The 20,278-nt window shown below is 47.4% G+C and overlaps 1 protein-coding gene across 5 annotated transcripts in view; it reads right to left on the minus strand.

The window, feature by feature from the left end:
- Positions 1-20,278, minus strand: part of RGS3 (regulator of G protein signaling 3) — a 1,502,625-nt gene that overhangs the window by 702,620 nt on the left and 779,727 nt on the right. For all 5 annotated transcript variants that reach the window (XM_069609876.1, XM_069609875.1, XM_069609874.1 and 2 more), the window contains one exon: positions 11,702-11,807. In XM_069609876.1, the coding sequence (XP_069465977.1) occupies positions 11,702-11,807 (106 nt within the window). The remainder of the gene's footprint in view (positions 1-11,701; positions 11,808-20,278) is intronic.

Here is a 20,278-nt window from a genome sequence, read left to right on the forward strand (position 1 = left end):
TATCTGGATGTGCTGTATTGTTGATTAGGAACAAGTTACTTACCTGTAACTGTTGTTCTCCAGCATGGGTCTGGCATGGATTCACATGCTCATGAAAATTCCCCGTCGTCAGGCTGGGAATCCTTGGTAAAGAAAAAACCAGTATCAGTTTCGTTTCTGATCTGTCTTTCGTAGTAATAACCAATCACTGGTCTCTGCGTCATACTGACCACAGCCAATGACTGCCCTCTACCTAAGCACCGCCTCTGGCAGCCATCTTCAGATTTGGAAGCACGTGAAGTGGCAGTATGACCAAGTGAAGAGCCGCAGAGGGGTAGGCGGGAGGGTTCGCATGTGAATCCATGCCAGACCCATGCTGGAGAACAACAGTTACAGGTAAGTAACTTGTTCCTTCTCCAGCATGGGGTCTGGCATGGATTCACATGCTCATGAATAAAGAATACATAGCAGTACACACATGCACAACCACGGGAGGTGGCAAAGGCTCAACATTAAGCATCACATCAACTCAACATTAAGCATCTTACCTCCTCACCAGGCTCACCTCAGGCGAACAGGTTGCGCAGCACTGCTTGGCCGACCCTGGACTCCTCCCTGGAATCCCGGTCGACGCAGTAGAATTTCGTGAAGGTGTGCGTCGACCTCCACGTAGCAGCCCTGCATATGTCCAGCAGGGGCACACCAGATAGGAACGCCTTGGTAGCTGCGATCGCTCTGGTGGAATGGGCTCTCGGACGGCCAGGCAGCGGTCGGTTTGCCAACCGGTGACAGTACATGATACAGCCGGAGAGCCATCTGGAAATGGAAGCCTTCGAGAGAGCTTTCCCCTGATTGACAGGTCCAAAGTTCACAAAGAGTTGTGACGTCTTCCGAAAACACTTCGTGCGGTCTACGTAGAACTTCAGCGCTCTAGCCACATCCAGCGAGTGCAAAGTCCTCTCAGCCGGCGACGAAGGCGACGGGAAGAACACAGGCAACACCAAGGGTTCGTTGAGATGGAAGTCCGACGGCACCTTGGGCATGAAGGAGGGGTGCGTCCTGAGCACTACCCTCGTGTCGTGGAAAGTCAAGTACGGGGCCTTGCAGGAAAGGGCCTGGATCTCTCCCACTCGTCGTGCGGAGGTGATGGCCACAAGAAAAGCTGTTTTCCACGATAGAAACTTCAACGGGGCCGAGTGCAGAGGCTCGAACGGAGGTCCCATGAGCTTGGTCAGCACCACATTGAGCTCCCACGCCGGGGCCGGAGCCTTCACCGGCGGGAACGATCTGAACAGTCCCTTCATGAACTCCTTCACCAGACGATGAGACCACAAGGACGTCCGCCCCGTGGTTCTGGTGTATCGGGAGATCGCAGCAAGATGAATCTTGATGGACGCGTGTGCCAGACCAGCTTTGGCCAGCGTCAGCAGGTACGGCAGTACTTGGGGAGCCGTAATCCGTAGAGGGTTAATCTTCTGTGCGTGGCACCAGACAGAGAACCTCTTCCATTTGTGTCCGTAGCATTAAGAGTCGAGGACGCCCTGGCCTTTGCAAGAACCTCTCTGCAATCGGCCGGTATGTCGTATCCTCCAAACTCTAGCGCTGCAGGAGCCAGGCCTGCAAGTTCAGCGACTTCGGGTCGTGGTGGAGGATGGCGCCTCCTTCCCTGGAGAGTAGATCCGCGTCCGCCGGCAGCTTGATCGGCGGGGACGCTGACAAGTCCAGAAGGTCCGGGAACCATATCTGCCTCGGCCACGCAGGTGCGACGAGGATCATCCTGCACCGTGACCTCTTGAGCTGGTTGACGAGCCGGATTAGCAGAGGCAAGGGAGGGAACGCGTAGAGGAACAGGCCCTCCCAGGGGAACGAGAAAGCATCGCCCACGCTCCTCGTCTGGGGAAACCTGCTGGCGAACCTCCGGCACTTGGTGTTCGTCGCCGTCGCGAACAGGTCGATCTGGGGTGTGCCCCACCGTCGGAAGAGGCGATCCACCAGATCCTGCCGTAGTTCCCACTCGTGGCACGAGCGCAGCTCCCTGCTGAGTGAGTCGGCGATGGTGTTTTTTATCCCTGCCAGATGAAACGGCACCAGAAAAATCCCTTGGGCGACGGCCCAATGCCACAGGTCCTGCGCCTCCTTGGACAGCGCTGGGGACCTGGTTCCGCCCTGTTTCCTGATGTAAAACATGGTGGTGGTGTTGTCGGTGAAGATCCTCACCACCTTGCCCTTGCGTCGGCCACCAACATCCGTTGCACCTTGCCCAAGATGGTCCTGGTCCTCTCCTCCGACGGGGAGGCCAGAAGGGACACTGTGTCGAGCCTCGCTCCCAGAAACAGTGCGACTTGCGCGGGCACCAGGTGGGATGTGGCGTAGTTCACGGAGAATCCCAGGTCCGTGAGGAGTTGGACGGTCCTTGCCGTGTGGACCACGGCGAGCTCCCTCGTCTTGGCGCGGATGAGCCAGTCGTCCAGGTAGGGGTAGACGTGAATCCCCTCGCGGCGCAGCTGCGCCGCCACCGGTGCGAGGCACTTGGTGAATACCCTGGGTGCCGACCGTAGTCCGAAGGGAAGGGCTTTGAACTGGTAATGACGCCCTGGGACCACGAATCTGAGGAATTTTCGGTGCCCCTTTAGGATGGGAATGTGGAAGTAGGCATCCTCCAAATCCAACGACGATAGGACTCCTTCCTCCAGCTGACCCAGGACGTGCTGGAGGGTGACCATCTGGAACTTCTGCGCCTTGATGAACTTGTTCAGACGTCGCAGGTCTAGGATGGGGCGCCATCCTCCCGTCTTCTTCTTCACGAGGAAGTATCGCGAGTAGACTCCGGAGCCCCGAAGCCTCTTTGGGACGAGTTCGATGGCGCCCTTTCTGAGCATCGCCTTTACCTCCAGGAGAAGTTGAGGGACGTGAAGTTCTTTCCTGGCCACGGGGGGGACGCGCGGGCACCTTCTTTGAAACTCGAGCGCGTGGCCCCGGGCCAGGGCGTCCAGCACCCAACGGTCGGTGGAGATGGACTCCCACACGCTGACGAAGCCCGCCAGCCGGCCTCCCACCGGGGTGCTTCGGTGGGGGCCCGACCCCACGGCCGGTTCAATCCTGCTTGGACGCGGCCTTGCCGCCTTGACCTCCTTGGCGACGACGGCGGGGTCCGCTAGACTTGCCTCGTCCTCTGTAGGCCTCTTGCGACGACGAGCGGGCCGCTTGACGGTAGGAAGCGAAACCGCCGCCGGAACCTTTGGAGGCGCCCTTGCCTCCGCCGCTCCGAAAGGGCGTTCGTCGTTGCTGCAGGACTCCAAGGGCCCTGGCCGTCTCAGTATCCGCCTTGATGGCCTGAAGGGAATCGTCCACTGTCTTCCCAAACAGGTTGTTCCCGTCGAAGGGCATGTCCAGGACTCTGGTCTGGACGTCCTGCCGAAAGTCCGTAGCTTTGAGCCATCCACGACGTCGAAGGCAAACGCCGTTGCCCAGCTGGCGGAACCCAGTGTCGGCGATGTCCGTCGCCACGGTGATGGCGTGGTCCGAGGCCACCTCACCTTCCTGCAGGATCTCCAGGGCCTCCGCCCTCTTGTCGTCCGGCAGAAAATCCAGCAGGGGAGCTATCTTGTACCAGAGCTCCCTGTCGTAGCGGGCCACGATAGCCAAGGCGTTGGCCGCTTTAATCGTCGTCGCTGCCGACGAGATGACTCTACGTCCCATAGCATCCAATTTCTTTCCCTCGCCGTCCGGCGGGGAAGTCGATGTGGAGGCCGCACCCCCCCCCCCGCTTTCTTCCTGGCTGCCGCGGAGACGACGGAGTCCGGGGTAGGCTGCGCCCAGAGGCATAGGGGGGCCGTGTCCGGGACCCGGTACTTTTTCTCGTACCGGTCTCTTCTAGCTGGCGTCGTGGAAGGGTTCTTGAGGAGGGAAAGGCCCTCATCCCAAATGTCGTCCAACAGAGGCACTGCGAGGACCGTCTTCCTCTTGGCCTCGCGCCGCTGATAAAGGAAGCCTTCCTTTTTCTTCTCCTCAGGGCAGAGTTGGAAAAGCTCGGAAGCCCTGGAGATCATGGAGTGGAAAGATCCGATCTCGTCGGGCGGAGAAGCCCTGGTGGGAGGCGACGACGGAAAATCCTCGTCGTATGCCTCGTCGTCCGTACCCGTCGCTGCCGTGTCAGTCCCCGTACCATCCCCTCGGGTGGACGGGGAGGAGGGCTGGACGGGGCGCGACGGTTGAAAAGGAGGTGGTGGATGGATCCTTCTTTTCTTGGTAGGGGGAACACCAGAAGGTCCCGGTTCTGGATCCCCCGACGGGAGAGGTTCCTCCGTCGGTAACGGTAGCCTCGTCCTTATCTCGGAGCATAAGGACTGTATGGCCAACAAAATGGCCGCCGAGTTGTCTTGCGGCGCTGGCAGAGGGGAATCCGACGGGCGAGCAGGGGCCCCGTCGGTATCCTCGACGATGTCGTCGTCGTCACCTGCGTCGGGGTCCATTCCGACGGGCTGGCCTTCTTCCACGCCTAGGCCGTGGCTTAAGACCTCGATCAGCTCCTCTTCTGAGGTTGAGGCCGAATCTACGACGACGCCCTGCCCCCCCTTCTTCTTCCCCACGGAGGGTTTCACGGGGGTCCTATCGATGGGCACAAAGGAAGACTCCCTCCGCGGAGGCAGGGAGATTCTGGGCCCTGAGGTCGCCACCACTGGTGTAGCCACCACAGGCTGAGCCAGGGCCGCCGCGACCGTTTCGATAGAGGGCTTGGTCGGATGGATCAAGGCCTTCACCACCTTAGGTGCGCTCACCGCCTTATCCTTGAGGGAGGGGGCACTGCCACGCTCCTCCTCTGCCTTAGAGCTCGACCGGGGCCTCTCCAGGAGCTTCGCCGGGTGCTCGGCCTTCCTCTTACCCGACCCAGAGCGTTGGCTCGTGGTTGATGGTGCCGGGGAGGGTGCGCCCTGCCTGGCGCCCGTAGAGCCCGACCGTTCGGCGCTCCCGGTGCCAGCGGACTCGCGGTGCTTGGCCTTATGTTGGGCCCCCGTCGCCGGGGCGCCCTCAAAGGTCTTAGAAGACCGCTCGGATTTCTTCTTCTTCTCGCCAGCCGGGCTCTTACCCTCCAGCCAGTTGGCGAGACGTTGATGGCGGTCCTTCATGGTCCGTTCCGACATGTTGCCGCAAAACGCACAGTCCTTCTCCACGTGCGTCTTGTCCTCATGAAGGCAGTAAAGGCAGAAAGAGTGTTCGTCCTCCTTGAAGACGTTCTGCAGCTGGCATCCAGGGCAGACCCTGAACAGCTTTCCGGGCGTCGAGCTTCCCTTCTCCTGGGCCATCTCCGAGACCGGGCCTGAGAAGCTTCTGGAGTCCTCCGAAGCGTAGCTCGACGAAATCTTCACCCTTGAGGGGCACAGATGAATCCGACACGGGTCCCCGTTGATCGGATGTAGGATCGGTGGAGCTTGAGGCTCTTTTGACCGAAAGAATCGAAGTTTTTTGTGAAAAAGCGCGAAAAATAGCACTAACGCTCGAGAGCAATAGCACGAGGATCCCAACACATGAACGTGCGGTAAAAATCTGAAGATGGCTGCCAGAGGCGGTGCTTAGGTAGAGGGCAGTCATTGGCTGTGGTCAGTATGACGCAGAGACCAGTGATTGGTTATTACTACGAAAGACAGATCAGAAACGAAACGGATACTGGTTTTTTCTTTACCGAGGATTCCCAGCCTGACGACGGGGAATATTCATGAGCATGTGAATCCATGCCAGACCCCATGCTGGAGAAGTGTTATTTTACATTATGTCATTGTGTGATTTTCTGTATTTTTATTTTTGTAAATAAAAATAAAATAAAAAGTAAGTCTGAAGGGCGATTCATAGTTTGAGGAGGGGGACAAAAGGTGGAGTGGTCCTCCGGCCCCTCCTCGGCCTGGACAGGCACAGACAAGGGGCCCTAGAAACGGGGCCTTTGAATGCAGGGGCCGACTACCGCCTATCAGCAATATCGAACTGTGAAGAAAAGACTAGAGAGAGGAGTGGTAGTAGCTGTAGAGGGTTTAGTAGTAGTGGGGTAGTAATAGTAGAAGAGACGATAGTAGTGATGGAGCAGTTTATTCAGAAGTAGTGGTAAGAGCAGAGAGGTGAAGTCGTAGTAAAGGATTAATAGAGGCAAGGAGGTAAGGTAGGTGGACGGAGAGAGGAGAGTATAACAAAATAGATAGTAGGCGGTATGGCAGTAGCAAGTGGAGGAATTAAGATCAAAGCGTGAAGGTCGGAAGGAGAAGTCTGAGGTGCAAGGGATAGTAGTAGGGTGAGAGGGGGTCATCCTGGGACCCAGTGCAGGAGAGGGTGAGGAGAGATAGTGCGTGCAAGCAGAGAGAGTGGCACCGGGTAGTAGGAGGCACGAAACATAACAACCCTAGAACACTAAGCAGGGCTAGGTTAGGGAGATAGTCCTCCAACAGGGAAGTCGCCTTTAGCTCCAGAAAGAGAGAAGATAAATAGGTGGCACTGATCTGTAACGACTAACCGCATGTTAAGGACGCCTGAGTTAGGGAAGAGGAAAAAACTGGGGTAGGTTGGTTAGAGAGCGACAATCAGCACTAAACATCAAAAGAACCTGCTAGGTCCAAAGACTATTCAAGAATCCCTCAGCTGAAACAATTTTGTAATATCAAAATAAAGACCTTTGGAACTTTATTGGGGCATCTCGAGTGGTTATTTATGATGCCCCGTCACACATCCTTGAATATTTGCATTCTAAGAGGTATCCTTTTGCGTTTCCCGTTTAATGAATTTCATCGTGGTACTATAGTGAACTCAAATTGATGGTTTTTCCATGGTAAGTAGTGAGTAACATAAGACATAACAGAGAGCTTATACTTAGACATGTAGAATATTTTAATATTATTACTCTTTTTCGATTCAAACATCCCTCAGGCTTGGACTCTACAGTGGGTTACAATCGGTGCCTATGAAACTTGACTAGTCGGGATCTTGGCTGATAGCTCCACCACTGGCAGCTACCACTGGAGGGTGAAGGTTCAGACAAAAAACGATTACATTATGATTTTGTGGAACAGTTGTGTTTGGCCTCAATTGTATAAACTACAGTCCTTCTACTGGATTCTTATGTACATATCTTCATCTACAAATGTGTTCATGGCCACTTCTTGGCCAGCATATACATATTCTCCCAGAGAAATACATGCAGCACATTTTAGTAATTGAGAGTCTGTACTAATTGGCAAATTCACTCATAGTTCCTTTCAACAGGACCTATTGTGTCTCCACATGTTTTGTCCAACCATCTTTCTATACTCCAGAAAGCAAACTCGATGATATATATATATAATCACTACAAAAAAAACATTGTTGAGGGGACGTTATGGTTAAATTGCCCTACGAAAAACCTGTGCACTTCACTAACGAAAGATATTCGCCCTCCCCATTGTGGTTCAAATTAAAAACGAAAAACCCCTGAAATTCGCCAGTTATTGCAGACTGAGCCCCCTTACTTGCCATCACCACTGTGCACTGCTAACACTAACACACGGAACATGAAAGCTGTCCTCTGAAATGTCACTGATGACATCACTGACGACATCACATGTTTAGCCTATTTGTTTTCGTTGCCTGCCATATATATACATGTACAGTCAGTAAAAAAACTTTGTTAAAGGGATGTTATACTTCACAGTGAAACCAAAAAACACTGCACATTCCTCCATTATGGTAAGCTAAGCAACCATAACTGCACGCACCACTGTGCACTGCTAACAGGAACACCCAAGACAAGAAAGATGACATCACTGATGACATCACATGTGCATTTAATTTTCAGACAAGGGGTTGAGAATGTAAGTTTGGTAAAAAAAAGTATCAGGGATTATCGGGACATGTGTAATAAACTTCATACTTCAGCACGCAATGTAGTGTTCTAAAGAAAATTCCATTGCAGTGTTCTTTCTAGTACAGGAACCTACTCATACAGAAACGTAGGTATTGGCTGCAGCATACACCACAGAGGTGCTATATTTCTACTTTCCAAAGTTGTACTATAAAATGACGAATGCTTCTGTACCAGACTTTTCTGGTCTCTGAAACATGTACTCAGTTGTTAATAATGCATCACTCAATACATATTTGTAGTAATGCACACAACACATAAATACACTGCAATGCATACAAATGTGGGGCTTATATATGGAGTGTAAAGTAAGCATACAAGAGGCAGTATCATTAGCAACTGTGTATAATGTACATGATTGTAGTCATGTACAAAAATGATTGCTGTGCTTCAGGCCTGCTTCTTCACCTATATATGTACATCATAAGATGCGATTAATTTCTAAGGAAAGTAGTGTAAGAACATGTGACAATAGCAATATCTATAATATACCTTTTCAAAGGTAACTTTCTGACTGTCAGTAAATACACCTACCTGGCCTAGATATGACAGTGAACAAAAACGAAGGGGCTACACATGAATCAAAACCTCACAAATTATCATGAAAAGATAAAAACAATATCAGACTGAGCAAAATGTGCCCTGCTGAACTCTTCCTTTTGTGTGTTTATAAACCAATGATACCAGCATTACAAGGGGGCTGTGTTCTTGGAAACAGATCTAAAAGGATGACTTGTGCTCTTCGCAATGACCTAGTGGCACACAGAGTCCCTTACTGCCACACTGCGATTAGGATCAGCTTTGCCATAAGAACTTCTATTTTGGAAGGTTATAGATTTAGTTGTATAAATTATATGTTGTCACAGAATAATGCTTCGTGGCTGGAAATGCCAAGAAACCATGGCCAATACTTTCATGAATGCTTTTTTTAACAGGTGATCCTGCTCATCCTGGAACTGGGCCAGATGGCAGAAAGGTTTGACGGTGCATTAACATGATGCAGCATGGAGTCTAATAAGTTACACACTTGGGGATTTAAATTCTTAACATGTCCCTCTTACCCTCCACCATTAGCGAGCTTCATGAATTTAAAAACAAATGATTTGTTAAAGCATATTTTTCATGTTTTTACTGTAGCTCTGCTAATTTGCCGTTTGTGCCTGTATTTTTCGTCTATTATTCATATATGTGGTTTTCCTTTTAAAGCTATATGTGTTGTTGTTTGGACAGCACTCCATTGCCTTTCAAGGTGTGCTTTCGAATTTTATTTTCCTTTGAAAATTGATACACTTGAAAGAGAATGAAGTGCAATGAATGTAACTATATTCTAATTGCCAGAATTTGTGCAATTCTCTAGAGATGTGGCAGGAAAGAGTACATGCCCAAATTTTCACCATGTATGAGGTAGCGATGATGCATGGACTAAATCTGATAACACTAATGAGTGTAAGGGTGTCAAAGAAGGAAGCTGACACAAAAGTGGCATAGTGGGGGTTATAGACCTATTTGTGCATAAAAAGGCCCTCACTATACCCATCTTCTAAGAGGGGTTTCCCTGCCTCAAAACTAACACTGAAGGGTTTGTCAGAATGTCTGTCAAAAACTTCACCGTCCTGTGTCACAACCTACTTCTATCCCACACAGTAGAACTAAGGATAATCTAACAGAAAGTTCCTCCTCCAGGAGAATGTCTCCCTTCTCCTGTTGCTCGGATAATGTTCAAAAGAATGTTCTCTTGCAACAAAAATGTCAGGGGGAATGACTCCCTTCCCCTAGTTTACGGGTTTCACTCAGTCTTTATAGAATTCCACATCCAGGAGAATGGCTCACTTCTCCTGCTGTAGATCTATAAAATTTGTATAAAACCAGGGGGAATGACTCCCTTCCCCAGGTGTCTCTGGCACAACTCCCAGTTTGGGACATGAAGAATGCCTCCTTTCTCCTGGTATTGTTTGGCACAGTAAGTTCACAACAAAGCCATGTGGAATTATTCCTTTACACTGGTGTCTTTAGCACAACTTCCAGGTCAGAACCAGGCGAATGACTCCCTTCTCTTGATATTTCTTGGCACAGTTCACACAAGGACAGGGGAGAAGGACTCCCTTCACCTGGTCTATACACAATTCAATCTCACAATCATCAGCTTGATGTACACTTTGCCATTTTGTTTTGGTGGAAGCAAAGTCACAGTTCGTTCTATGTTGGTTACTGGTCTTAGTATCGCCACTGCAATGAGGAAGTTCTCCCTGCTTGCTCCGTTTCGTTTCATTTGGGTCCCAGATGCTTCTCTGGTTGTCAGTGGGCTACTTACTGCCAATGAGACGAGGAAGTTCTCCTCAGATGATTAGTTTCCAATAGTTAGGTTCTCTGACCCGTCTCTGATGGTCAGTGGGCTTATTGTCACCACTGTGATGAGGAGGATCTCCTTGGATGTTGAGTTTGCAAGTGTTAGAGTCTCCTACCCATCTCTATTGGCCAATGGGCTTTATGTCACCAATGTGACGAGGAAGCTCTCCTCAGATACTGGGTATACCAATGTTAGGGTCCCCAAACCGTCTATCTTCCACCCGTCTCCACTCTGGGTCTCTTCCGCTTCCCGTCAACCTTTGAGGGATTTCTGCATGCTTCTCCCCAATGCACTGGGCTTCTCTCTCCGGTTTCTGCAGCACTGCAGCGGCTCCACGTTCTGGTAAACTGATTGTCTCTTCTCTCTTGCTTCGTGGTAGCTTCAAATGGAGCCTCAGAGAACTGCTTCTGCCGGGCTCCCCCGCTGTACTCCGATTCTGGTCTGTCCACAGCGTTTGAAGCTCCTGCTGGTTTATGCACATATTGCCACTCCCGGCTTGGTTTGACAGGTTAGTCCATCATCTATATGTATACAATATTGCCAGTTGCGCCGTTGCATATTGTAAAGGGCACTTGTTACTGTTGATGACTTAATCCTCATGCCTCCTCGGGCCACCTCATACCCGTAGTAGCACAGTCAATGATGGGGTTACATGTCTTTATACCAAAATATTTTATAAAGAATTAAAACATATTGAATATTTTATAACAAGTTTTATAGAGAATGCACTTTTTGGGGGGGACGAGAGGGGCACCCCCATTTCCCACCCCTAAAAATCCACCCCAACCATTTCCCTAAAATATGTAACCCTTTACCCCACACCCCTAAATGCATTCTCTATGAAATTTTTTGTTATAAAATATTCGAGATATGTAATTCTTTATATTAATTTCGATATAAGAATGCATACCTCATGTCGCCTGTGCTCTACTTCGCTCTAATAATTCTGCGTTTGGCTCTATCCCCTGTGTTACAACAATACATAGTTTTACTTTAAAAAAATGTCTCTGAACAGTGGGAAGGGCAGCTTTCAATGGGCTGGACTCCAGGTGATCGTACTTATCCCCAAAGGGGGAGTCCCTCCCCATCAGGTCCTCCCGCATTAAACCGCCCCTAGGGGCACTATTGGGTAGTGGCCACACCTTTTCTAGCCTCATGGGAAAGCGCTCCCCACTGGGGAGAAGTGACGACATCTTGTGGATCTTAAATTTCTGTTTTGTTTATGAGGAATATAATTTAAAAAAAAGTATATTGTGTGAGAACAGTGTTTGCACCACAGAAGAATTCTCTGAATAATTACTGATTTTAAGAAAAAGCCAGCGTGGGTGTTTGAACAATTTACCTTTCATGTGCAGGACCGGGGAACATTGTTTCTCCATTTACCCAAAAAGAAGGAAAGGACACCCACAAACTGGCAAGATGGAGAAATCGGGCACAATAGTGTGTCAGTTTCGAATGCAAGTTATAACTTAATCAAACCAAAATGCTAGCATATTTACCGAATTTCATTAGCTAGCTCCACGCACTTCCATTGTTCAACCGTCTGACCATTTAACTGCAATACAGTATCCAGTTGTTGTAATCCGGCACGGTCGGCTGGACCTCCTGAAATAGAAAACAAAAGTAAAGTACATTTATAGAGCACATCACAACCCAATAAATCAAAAAAAGTTTGTTCTGCTTCAAAGATACAGGCAGAACTATCATTTCCCCCCCCCACACCTATACATTTATTTAGAAGTGTGCAAGGTTTTGCCCAATTGCCTTCGTCAAAGGTGGAAATTAAAACTATATTAGGACTCGCAACAAATCAAATTAAGGTAGGCCATACACAAAAATTATAGCGGCATCCTGCCAATTCGTGCCTGTGTTTAGGTAGCACATGAAGTGCCAGCCTTCCCTTCAAAAGTGTTGAGCGCACACACAAAAATAGACAAAGAAACACAATTGGTAAATAAAGAAATACAGCTGGTAAATATAAGCACTATCCAGATAGGCAAAACCAATGAAAAAGGATGTAATCAAGCTAACATCATGACCGTCACGCATGCTCTCCAACTATCTTTATAATCTTATTTTTGTGCATTATTGTTCAGCAAACCTATAACACTCCACCAAAATAGAAACATACGTTATCAAATGCTTATGAAAAAAACTTGCTTTTTAGTTCATCATTCAATGAAAATGAAGACAGAAGATCGTAATATCTTGCTGCTGTTATGGGATAGCTTTAAGAAGCAGCTTATATGTTACACCATTTCACATTGCATTATTGTCTTGTCATTTCCATCCATTAGCAATTATATCTATTACGGGCACAAGTCATTGTGGTCACAAACCCGCCATACAAAATAGATGGAATGCATTTCTAAAAAGAGAGTCTGTACTAGAACATGAAAGGGAAGCAAAATTAATGCCTCTCATCATATGCTTGTTATGATGCATTTACACTGCCCATTGGCCATGTAGGAAGCCTGTACAGATATTGGCTTATTGTGTCCCTCCCACCCTTGCGGTAAAGCATACCGTGGTCTATGCAGGAAAGGAATAGGGGAGTAGGCTAAAAAAATGTTATCTTAGAAGAGGTATGAGGGAAGGTGGTACGATTGTGGAAGTAGGGGTGCATGTCCAATGATAGGTAGCTTATCAAACAAATGTTGATCAGGAAAAGAGAGGCAAACACCTGCCTGCGAATCCAAGCAGTTTTCTGAGAAGGCAGTTTCCAGTATATTTATTGCATGGTACTAGGGGATGGTTGTGTGATGGACCCGATATGTGCCCTGAAGTGTGGAGGCCTCTTCACCAGATACCATCATTAAATGTCTCAACAGGAAAACAAAAAGGGTAATTTGGGGTGGCCAGCTGACTGGAAGAGGTATCTGGTGTGTTGGCCACGTAAAGGTGAAAGCGGTGAACACAAAGGGAAAGATGGTTGGGAATAAGGGGCAATCTTGTTCCTCCCAGAGCCCTATCTGCTTGGCAACTTACCAAGAGTTGAGAATGAATACTCAGTGTAAACAGATGAGTGAAGTGTAGCACAGTTATTGAGTACTGTGGCGAACCAGAAGAAGAGTTGGATACAAGTTGGACTTTTCCATATTCTTTTATTCAAACCAAGTAAGAAAATGCCTATCTTGCCCTATGACTATGGGGGTTTTCCCTACCTAACCAATTTAATTAATGGTGCTTGTCAAGTCGTCAAAAGTCCAAAACTGTCCAAAAACCTAATCCTATCTGGCCTAACTACTTGGAACTAACACCTAAATAAGGCAGCTCCCCTTTAGCCCGTTCTCTCGACTGTTTTAGGGCTTACAAGATACAAATATTCTCTTAAGTAGTATGAAGTCCCTATTACTTATTTATCCGGGTTTGGTAACACTTACTGATGAGTTTTTGTAATTCTTGATGAATGTCTAAACATTTTGTCTCTGGGAGCTCTTGAGAGTCTCTAGTCTCTTCCATGTACTCTTTAAGACAGTGGCCTTTTCCTTTCTTTCTTCGCCATTTGATCCCTTTTACTTCTGGGGTTGTCTCTTCCTCTCTGTTGGGGTATCTTATACCCCTTTTCTGTGTTTGATAACCCACCTCCAGGAGTCTTTGCCCTGGTTTTGGTTTGTTATGTCTTTGACCTTTATCATAGCTTCAGTATGTTTATCACAGTCTTTCATCCAAGAATGTCAGTAATCATCATAAGTTGTGTTATGTAACTCTTTTGCTTTCTTCCAATACAGACCTTCCCATTCTCTTAGGCTTTCAGCCTCAATATTGCTATCTCTTCGGTAACGTTCATTCAGTCCCTGTGGACTCCCTTTTTAGAATCACCCTGATACCTTCAGTTGGCATGGGTTGATTCTGCCTACTCACGCTGGGACCTTTCTGCTTTGTCTGCTTTTCGCCTCTGGTTTCTCGCCTCTCTCCCAAGCTCTTCCTGCTTGTTTCGTTAACTTGCGGTGGTCACCACACTTTGGCCGATGGGAGGATTCGTTCCTCCAGCTGGTACATGACTCTGCATTGTTAGGTGGGTTCGCCTGGACCGCATGTGCACAGCAGTTGCTCTGCTGTTTGTTACGCTGGGCCTCAAGTGTCTCACTTCAGCGTTCTTCTTCGCTCAGGTTGCAATTGGCTCCCCGGCTCAACCCTGCTCTGACTCTTACATGCATGTGTATTGCAGAGGGCTCCCCCTGCATATGCTTCTCTCTCCTCCTTCATGGTTTGCTCGTCCTTTTTACTGGTTGTTTTGTGTTCCATGCAATGTTATGGTTTTCTTCAGCTGTCGTACTCTGTCCAGCATTACCTGAAGCCAATAAAAGGGAAACCATGTAATTGGTATTTAAAGGTAATTCCATATATGCAGACAGTTTTGCTTGTGTAGGGAGATCCTTGTGGGCATGTGAGTCCCTACAGGGAAGTCACTCCCAGTGAGGTCCCCCTTTCCCAGACCCCAAGGGAGGGTCTTGCTGAGCAAGATCACCTTCCTAGCCTCACAGGCAGTGGCTTCCCCCTGGGGAGAAGGGATGAACAGATTCAGTACTGTGAGAAACCTGAAGGTACTCATCTACTCCCCAAGGATCTTCTGTTCAGGTGGCCAGGGAAAGGCCATCACTTTTGGATGCCGACCCGGGAGTGGAGAGGGTGGGGGGGGACTAGTGAGTGAGGATCACCTGGCTGGAGGGTCCTTAGGAATTGGAGAGATGGTACCTGAAGGCTAGACATGGTATCCCCCCTTCACTAACACTGACATATCTAACCCTCAGTCTTTATGGGATATTCTCAGTCCTTTCCAGCATTTCCCTGTAATCTCACATCAAGTACTGAGACGAGGAAGAGGCAACTAAGCGTAATGCACACTTCCCATCGGAAACACCACTATAGTACTGGGACAAAGAAGAGGGAGTCTGAACACTACAGAGCTAAAGGTCAGGCAAGTCCCAGTAATTGGTCTAATTAGACTCAGGGAAGACAGGCAAGAGAAGCACACCTGAACACCCTTGATGGGATACAGGTGTATAAAAGGGTGGCTTTGCAGCTGCAAGAGGGAAGATAATAGCAGCAGAGAGGAAGAGAGCAGCAGCTAAGCCCAGAAGGACCGTTGGGAACCGGAGGAGAGCGGAAATCAAGAACACTGGAATGTTGCATAGCAGGGCACACTGCAGAAGCGTGGCGAGGAGCCATGTCTCCAGGGAGGCAGTGAAGTCGGAGGAAGGAAGCCCTTGTACGGTGTCGCCCTTCCCATTTGGTTCTGAAAGTGCTTGTTCCCCTAGGTGAAGGAGTCGGCCCAGGAGTGCCCGAGGGGCAGATGGTGAGACCCTGACCTCAGTTCGCGAGGAGCCGTGAGAGCGGAGGAAAGCGACCGATGGGTTTCTGTGTGTAAAGAAACCCGGCGCGTGAGCGTTAGGAAACGATACATTGTGGCAGAGCGGGCATGTGTCGCCAATAAACTTGGGAGTGCTTCTGAACTGTATGACCAATCGAATGTTATGCTAACGAGGCTGTTCAAAGAAACTATCAGAGTGATCACGTGTAGAAGATTTGCAAGGTTTTGAAAGCCTTTTGAGTAACGGAGAAAGACTGACATGTTGGCAAGAGATTATCTTGAAACAGGATATCAGAGTAGTCGGGTGCAGGCAATAAGCACCGTTTCAAATGTTTCTGGAAATCTAAGGATGAATATAAAGAATTTAAAGCACTATGAGTGAAGAGAAAATGGTTAAAAGAAGTTCAGCGAACAGCAGAAAGGGGAGCAAAGAAGTGGGAGCAAAAGAGAACCTAAAAGCTGCAAACCCTGGTGAAGGAAGAGAGAGACTGAATATAAAATTAACAAAATAAAGTACAAAAAGTCAAGTAATGCCAAGGAGGACGCTTGGACATGGTCTCCACCCAAACCATAATGTTGAACCAAATCCTGGTTGTGTGACCTGTAATTGGTGGACAGTGCTGTCTAACAACTGCGCAAACTTAAGAATAAGTGCTTGTTGAACTTGTGCTACATCTGTGCTTGAAGCTTGGGGAAGTGAACCCTGAGCTCTTTCGAAAGATTGATTTTGTGACTCTGTGCTTGAGGAAGGCAACCCTGAGCTCCTTTGGAACATTGTTTTGGCAAACTAGTACTTGAAGCTTGCGGATAGGAACCCTAAACTCCGTCTGAACTTTGTGTATTGACCCCAAGTGTGCTTTGGTGAAAGATGCACTTTAATCAACTTTGCCCATGGAGTCCCACAAGGATTGGGTTAGGACCTATTCTCTTTTCTCTCTATACTTCTCCTCTTGCTAAAGTGATTTCTGCGTATGGCCTATCCCACCACTTCTACACCGATGACACAACTCTTCCTTTCTTTTTCTTCATTCTCACCTGACATTCATACACAGTTGTTTTCCTGCTTATCGGCCATCAAATCATTGATGTCCTCCCACTACCTCACACTTCCGAAGTACTCTTTTTTCCCCTTGTACTACAATTCCCTCCCCTATCCCTCTATTTATTTCATTTCCCCCTTCTCAACTTCCCATTGTATCTACTGTCCGGAATCTGGAACTCTACTTTGACTCTGCTCTATCATTTAAATATCACATTTCTATCTCTTCTCGTGCCTGCCGCTATCATCTATACCACATTTCTAAAGTTTGCTCTTTCTTAACTTTTGATGCAACTAAGCTACTTGAATCTTCACAGACATTTTCATGTCTCTTCTATTGTTCTACAACACTTTTCAGTCTCCCAACCTCTCAACTTGCTCCTTTAAAATCTGTTTTCAATGCCTCCATTTGCGTACTCTTCTGTTTGACCTTACATGACTCTGCTCTTCTCACTCTTGGTTGGCTTCCCTTCCATTCACACCTCAAAATCAACTTTCTATGGTCTTCCCCCGGATAACATCTCCTCATTGGTCTCATTCTACACTACCCCGCTCTCTACGCTCTAGTTCTCAATTTCACTCTATCACTACTTCTTCTGTATTTCGCAAATCGTTGAAATCCCATCTGATGCAGCAGGGTTGATCTCAGGCTCCATTTGTCAAGCTCTCGTATACTATGGTACCAGTTTTTATATTGTTGCTATGTTAAGCACTTTGGATTAAGGCTCTATATAAGTCGCAAATAAATACAAATACAAATCCTGAAAAGAACAGTTGAGCCCTATAATTGTTGGAACTGTATACTAAACTTGGGGAAGGGAGCAAGAGACTGTGCCAGACTATGTTGAACACTATTTGAGTTAGAATAATCCTACACTACATTTTGTATAAAATGCAAGGGCAAGCATAGGTTGTGACACACAGGCTATTGATTTGGACTCATGGACATAGACTTTCCTTAGTTTCTTTAAGTAGGGAAATTCCCACCATAGCCATAGGGCACGTTGGGCATTACATCCATCCTGATAATTAATAAAGGCCTTATTGTTGAATTCACATTCTGTTGTCTATGCCATCTCCTGATACCATGCCTGTCTGACAGTACAGAGTCCGAATTCCAATCCAGGCTGTGGGCAAAGGCTTAAACTCCTCCACACCTCATCACACAGAGTATCGAAAGATATGCAAGTAGATAGACATGCCCCATTTAATCCTTCTCGCAAATGCTACAAGTCAGCCACCCCATCTGACAAACCACGAAGTATACAACAATGGCACAGCTGCCATATACCTCACATGGGCATCACAGTGGTCACCAGCTATTAAATGTAAATATGGTGCTATACCTTGTGATGGAATGTTGCACCACAAATAACGCTGACTCTTATGAACGTTCCAAGGGTGTTCATTGAAAATTACATTGTCAGAATAGCTGTTTCTTGATTCCTTTGGGGTCCAAGGGACTGGGGAATAGTTGGCTCTAGGGCCGTCCCTACTCTGTGTCGACTTCCCCGGGCTTGGGTCCCACCTCCCAGCCACAGACGTCCCTAACAGGCTGTTAGTGACTAAGGATCGGTAACCTCTAGCTGTCTCTCTTCTCACTACATCTAATGGTGTTCTCCCTAAGTCTAACTCTCCCTCTCCAATCTTTGGTTAGTTTCTGGGAAAATAGGGAATAGTGTTTCTTTCACCCAGCATAGAGTACACTCCTTTCACCACCTCTCACTGCTGACCCTTCACTAATCTGACCTTGTATGCTTTTTTCCTCCCACCACATCTCTGTCCCTTCCAATCTCTCACTCCAACTTTCCCCCTCCGATCTTACTTCCTTTCCCACTTCTATTTTTATTAACGCGTCTACTGCCAACTATCCTTTTACTTCCATTATTCCTTTTCCCTCCTTCCTCTCACTCTACTTCCCCACCTATTGCTATCTATTCCCCTCGTTACAATTTCTATCTCACTTAAGGCCAATATCGCATCCTACTCTCACACTCACTGCTCCTATTTCACTCATTACTCTGCGCTCGGAATCACCCGAAATCACTAACATCATTGTGATGGGAGATTTAAACCTACAAATTCTGCCAGAGAATAATCCGAAATTTAACCTGACTTGCTTAAAATGGCTTATGGTAGTACAAAATAGAGGCCTTTATATGTTTAATGGCGCTTTACCTGGAGATACGACTCCGCCAATCACATGGCAGAGAGGAGGATGCACATCAATTCTCAACTATGCTTTCGTCGACATAAGCACGTTTGAGGTGGCTACGAGTTTTAGAGTAGCACCCCAAGTTTTTAGTGACCACAACATGTTAATCCTTGCATGGTCGGTCAACTTGGGGGCTCGTAACAGTGGTCAACTTAGCTTTCCTCACACGATGACAGTCAACAACACTCGGACGAGGCTGAGTTGGAACCCCCACTTGCTATTGGCTTTTCATAACTAGGTGCATCAGGACGTCACAGCAACAAATAACGACTATACCACCTACCTACATTGTTACTGTGAGAAGGTAATTTCTCGGTCACAAGTTCAATTCTAACTGCGGCACAAATTCGATCCCTTGGTACAGTCCAAGAAGACGCTTTTGCGCAAAAACAAAAAACTTGTGGCGTCCTCCAACTATATGAACAAACATGAGCAGCTACGTGCACTGCACTGTCAGTATCGCAATTGGATGCGTAGTCATCAAATACAGCTGTTGCAAACTGAGGGCGAAAGCATGTTGAGAAGTGTTTGATGTAAAAACGCTGCTCAAACCTGGGCTTTGATAAGCATTGCGAACAATTTAATGCAAAAATCAGTCCAGATCAATGGCATCACAGAGAAACTGGATAACCCATTTTTCTACCCTGTATCAATGACCGACAGGGCGGGAATCGTATGCCCTAATGGAGGCCTCCAACTATGATTGCCTCATTATTGATGAGTGGGACATTCTCACTGAAATCAAAAAACTTAATAACTCTCGGGCCCCTGGCTCTGATCGGCTAAACAATTATGTCTTTATGCAAAATGATGAAATGTGGGCAAAAATTCTCTACAAAATGTTCAACCAAATTCTGGCTGTCAATAAGATCCTTTCCTCCTGGCTTTCTGCAATAATTTTTCCCAACTTTAAACGGGGAGATCGGTCTGTGGCCAACAACTACAAGCCCATCTCTCTTTTGGATGCCCCAGGCAAGTTGTTTGTTAAATTTATACTAAGAGATTTTAACAACTGGACCTGTGTTGAATGCATTAAAGATCCTTTCCAAACAGGTTTCATTTCTGGGATGGGTATGTGTGTTAATCTTTTGACCCTATCATCTATCATTTACAGTCATCAAATCAGAAAACAAGCTTTGTACTTGGCATTTATAGATTTGAAGCAGCTTTCGACTCAATTTCCAGAGAATTGCTAATAGATAAACTAATGCAACGAAGTTGTCCACGTTACATAATCTCCCTTATTAAAGACCTGCATGATAACAACACGATGCAGGTAAGATTGTCTGCTGATGGTAAACTCTCAGCGCCAATCAGCTTTCATCGTAGAGTAAGACAAGGATATACCCTGGCATCCGCTTTTTTCAATTTTTTCATTTCTGATATATGTAAAGTATTCCAAAGCATATTAACTGATCCTCCAAAATTGGCCCATAAAAAAATACCATTCCTTATGTACGCGGATGACTTGGTCATTATATCTAAAAAACCAAGAGCACTCCAAAATG

Source organism: Ambystoma mexicanum, chromosome 8 (genome assembly GCF_040938575.1).
Source record: "Ambystoma mexicanum isolate Mex_15411 chromosome 8, UKY_AmexF1_1, whole genome shotgun sequence".
In the NCBI taxonomy this organism is placed as follows: domain Eukaryota; kingdom Metazoa; phylum Chordata; class Amphibia; order Caudata; family Ambystomatidae; genus Ambystoma; species Ambystoma mexicanum.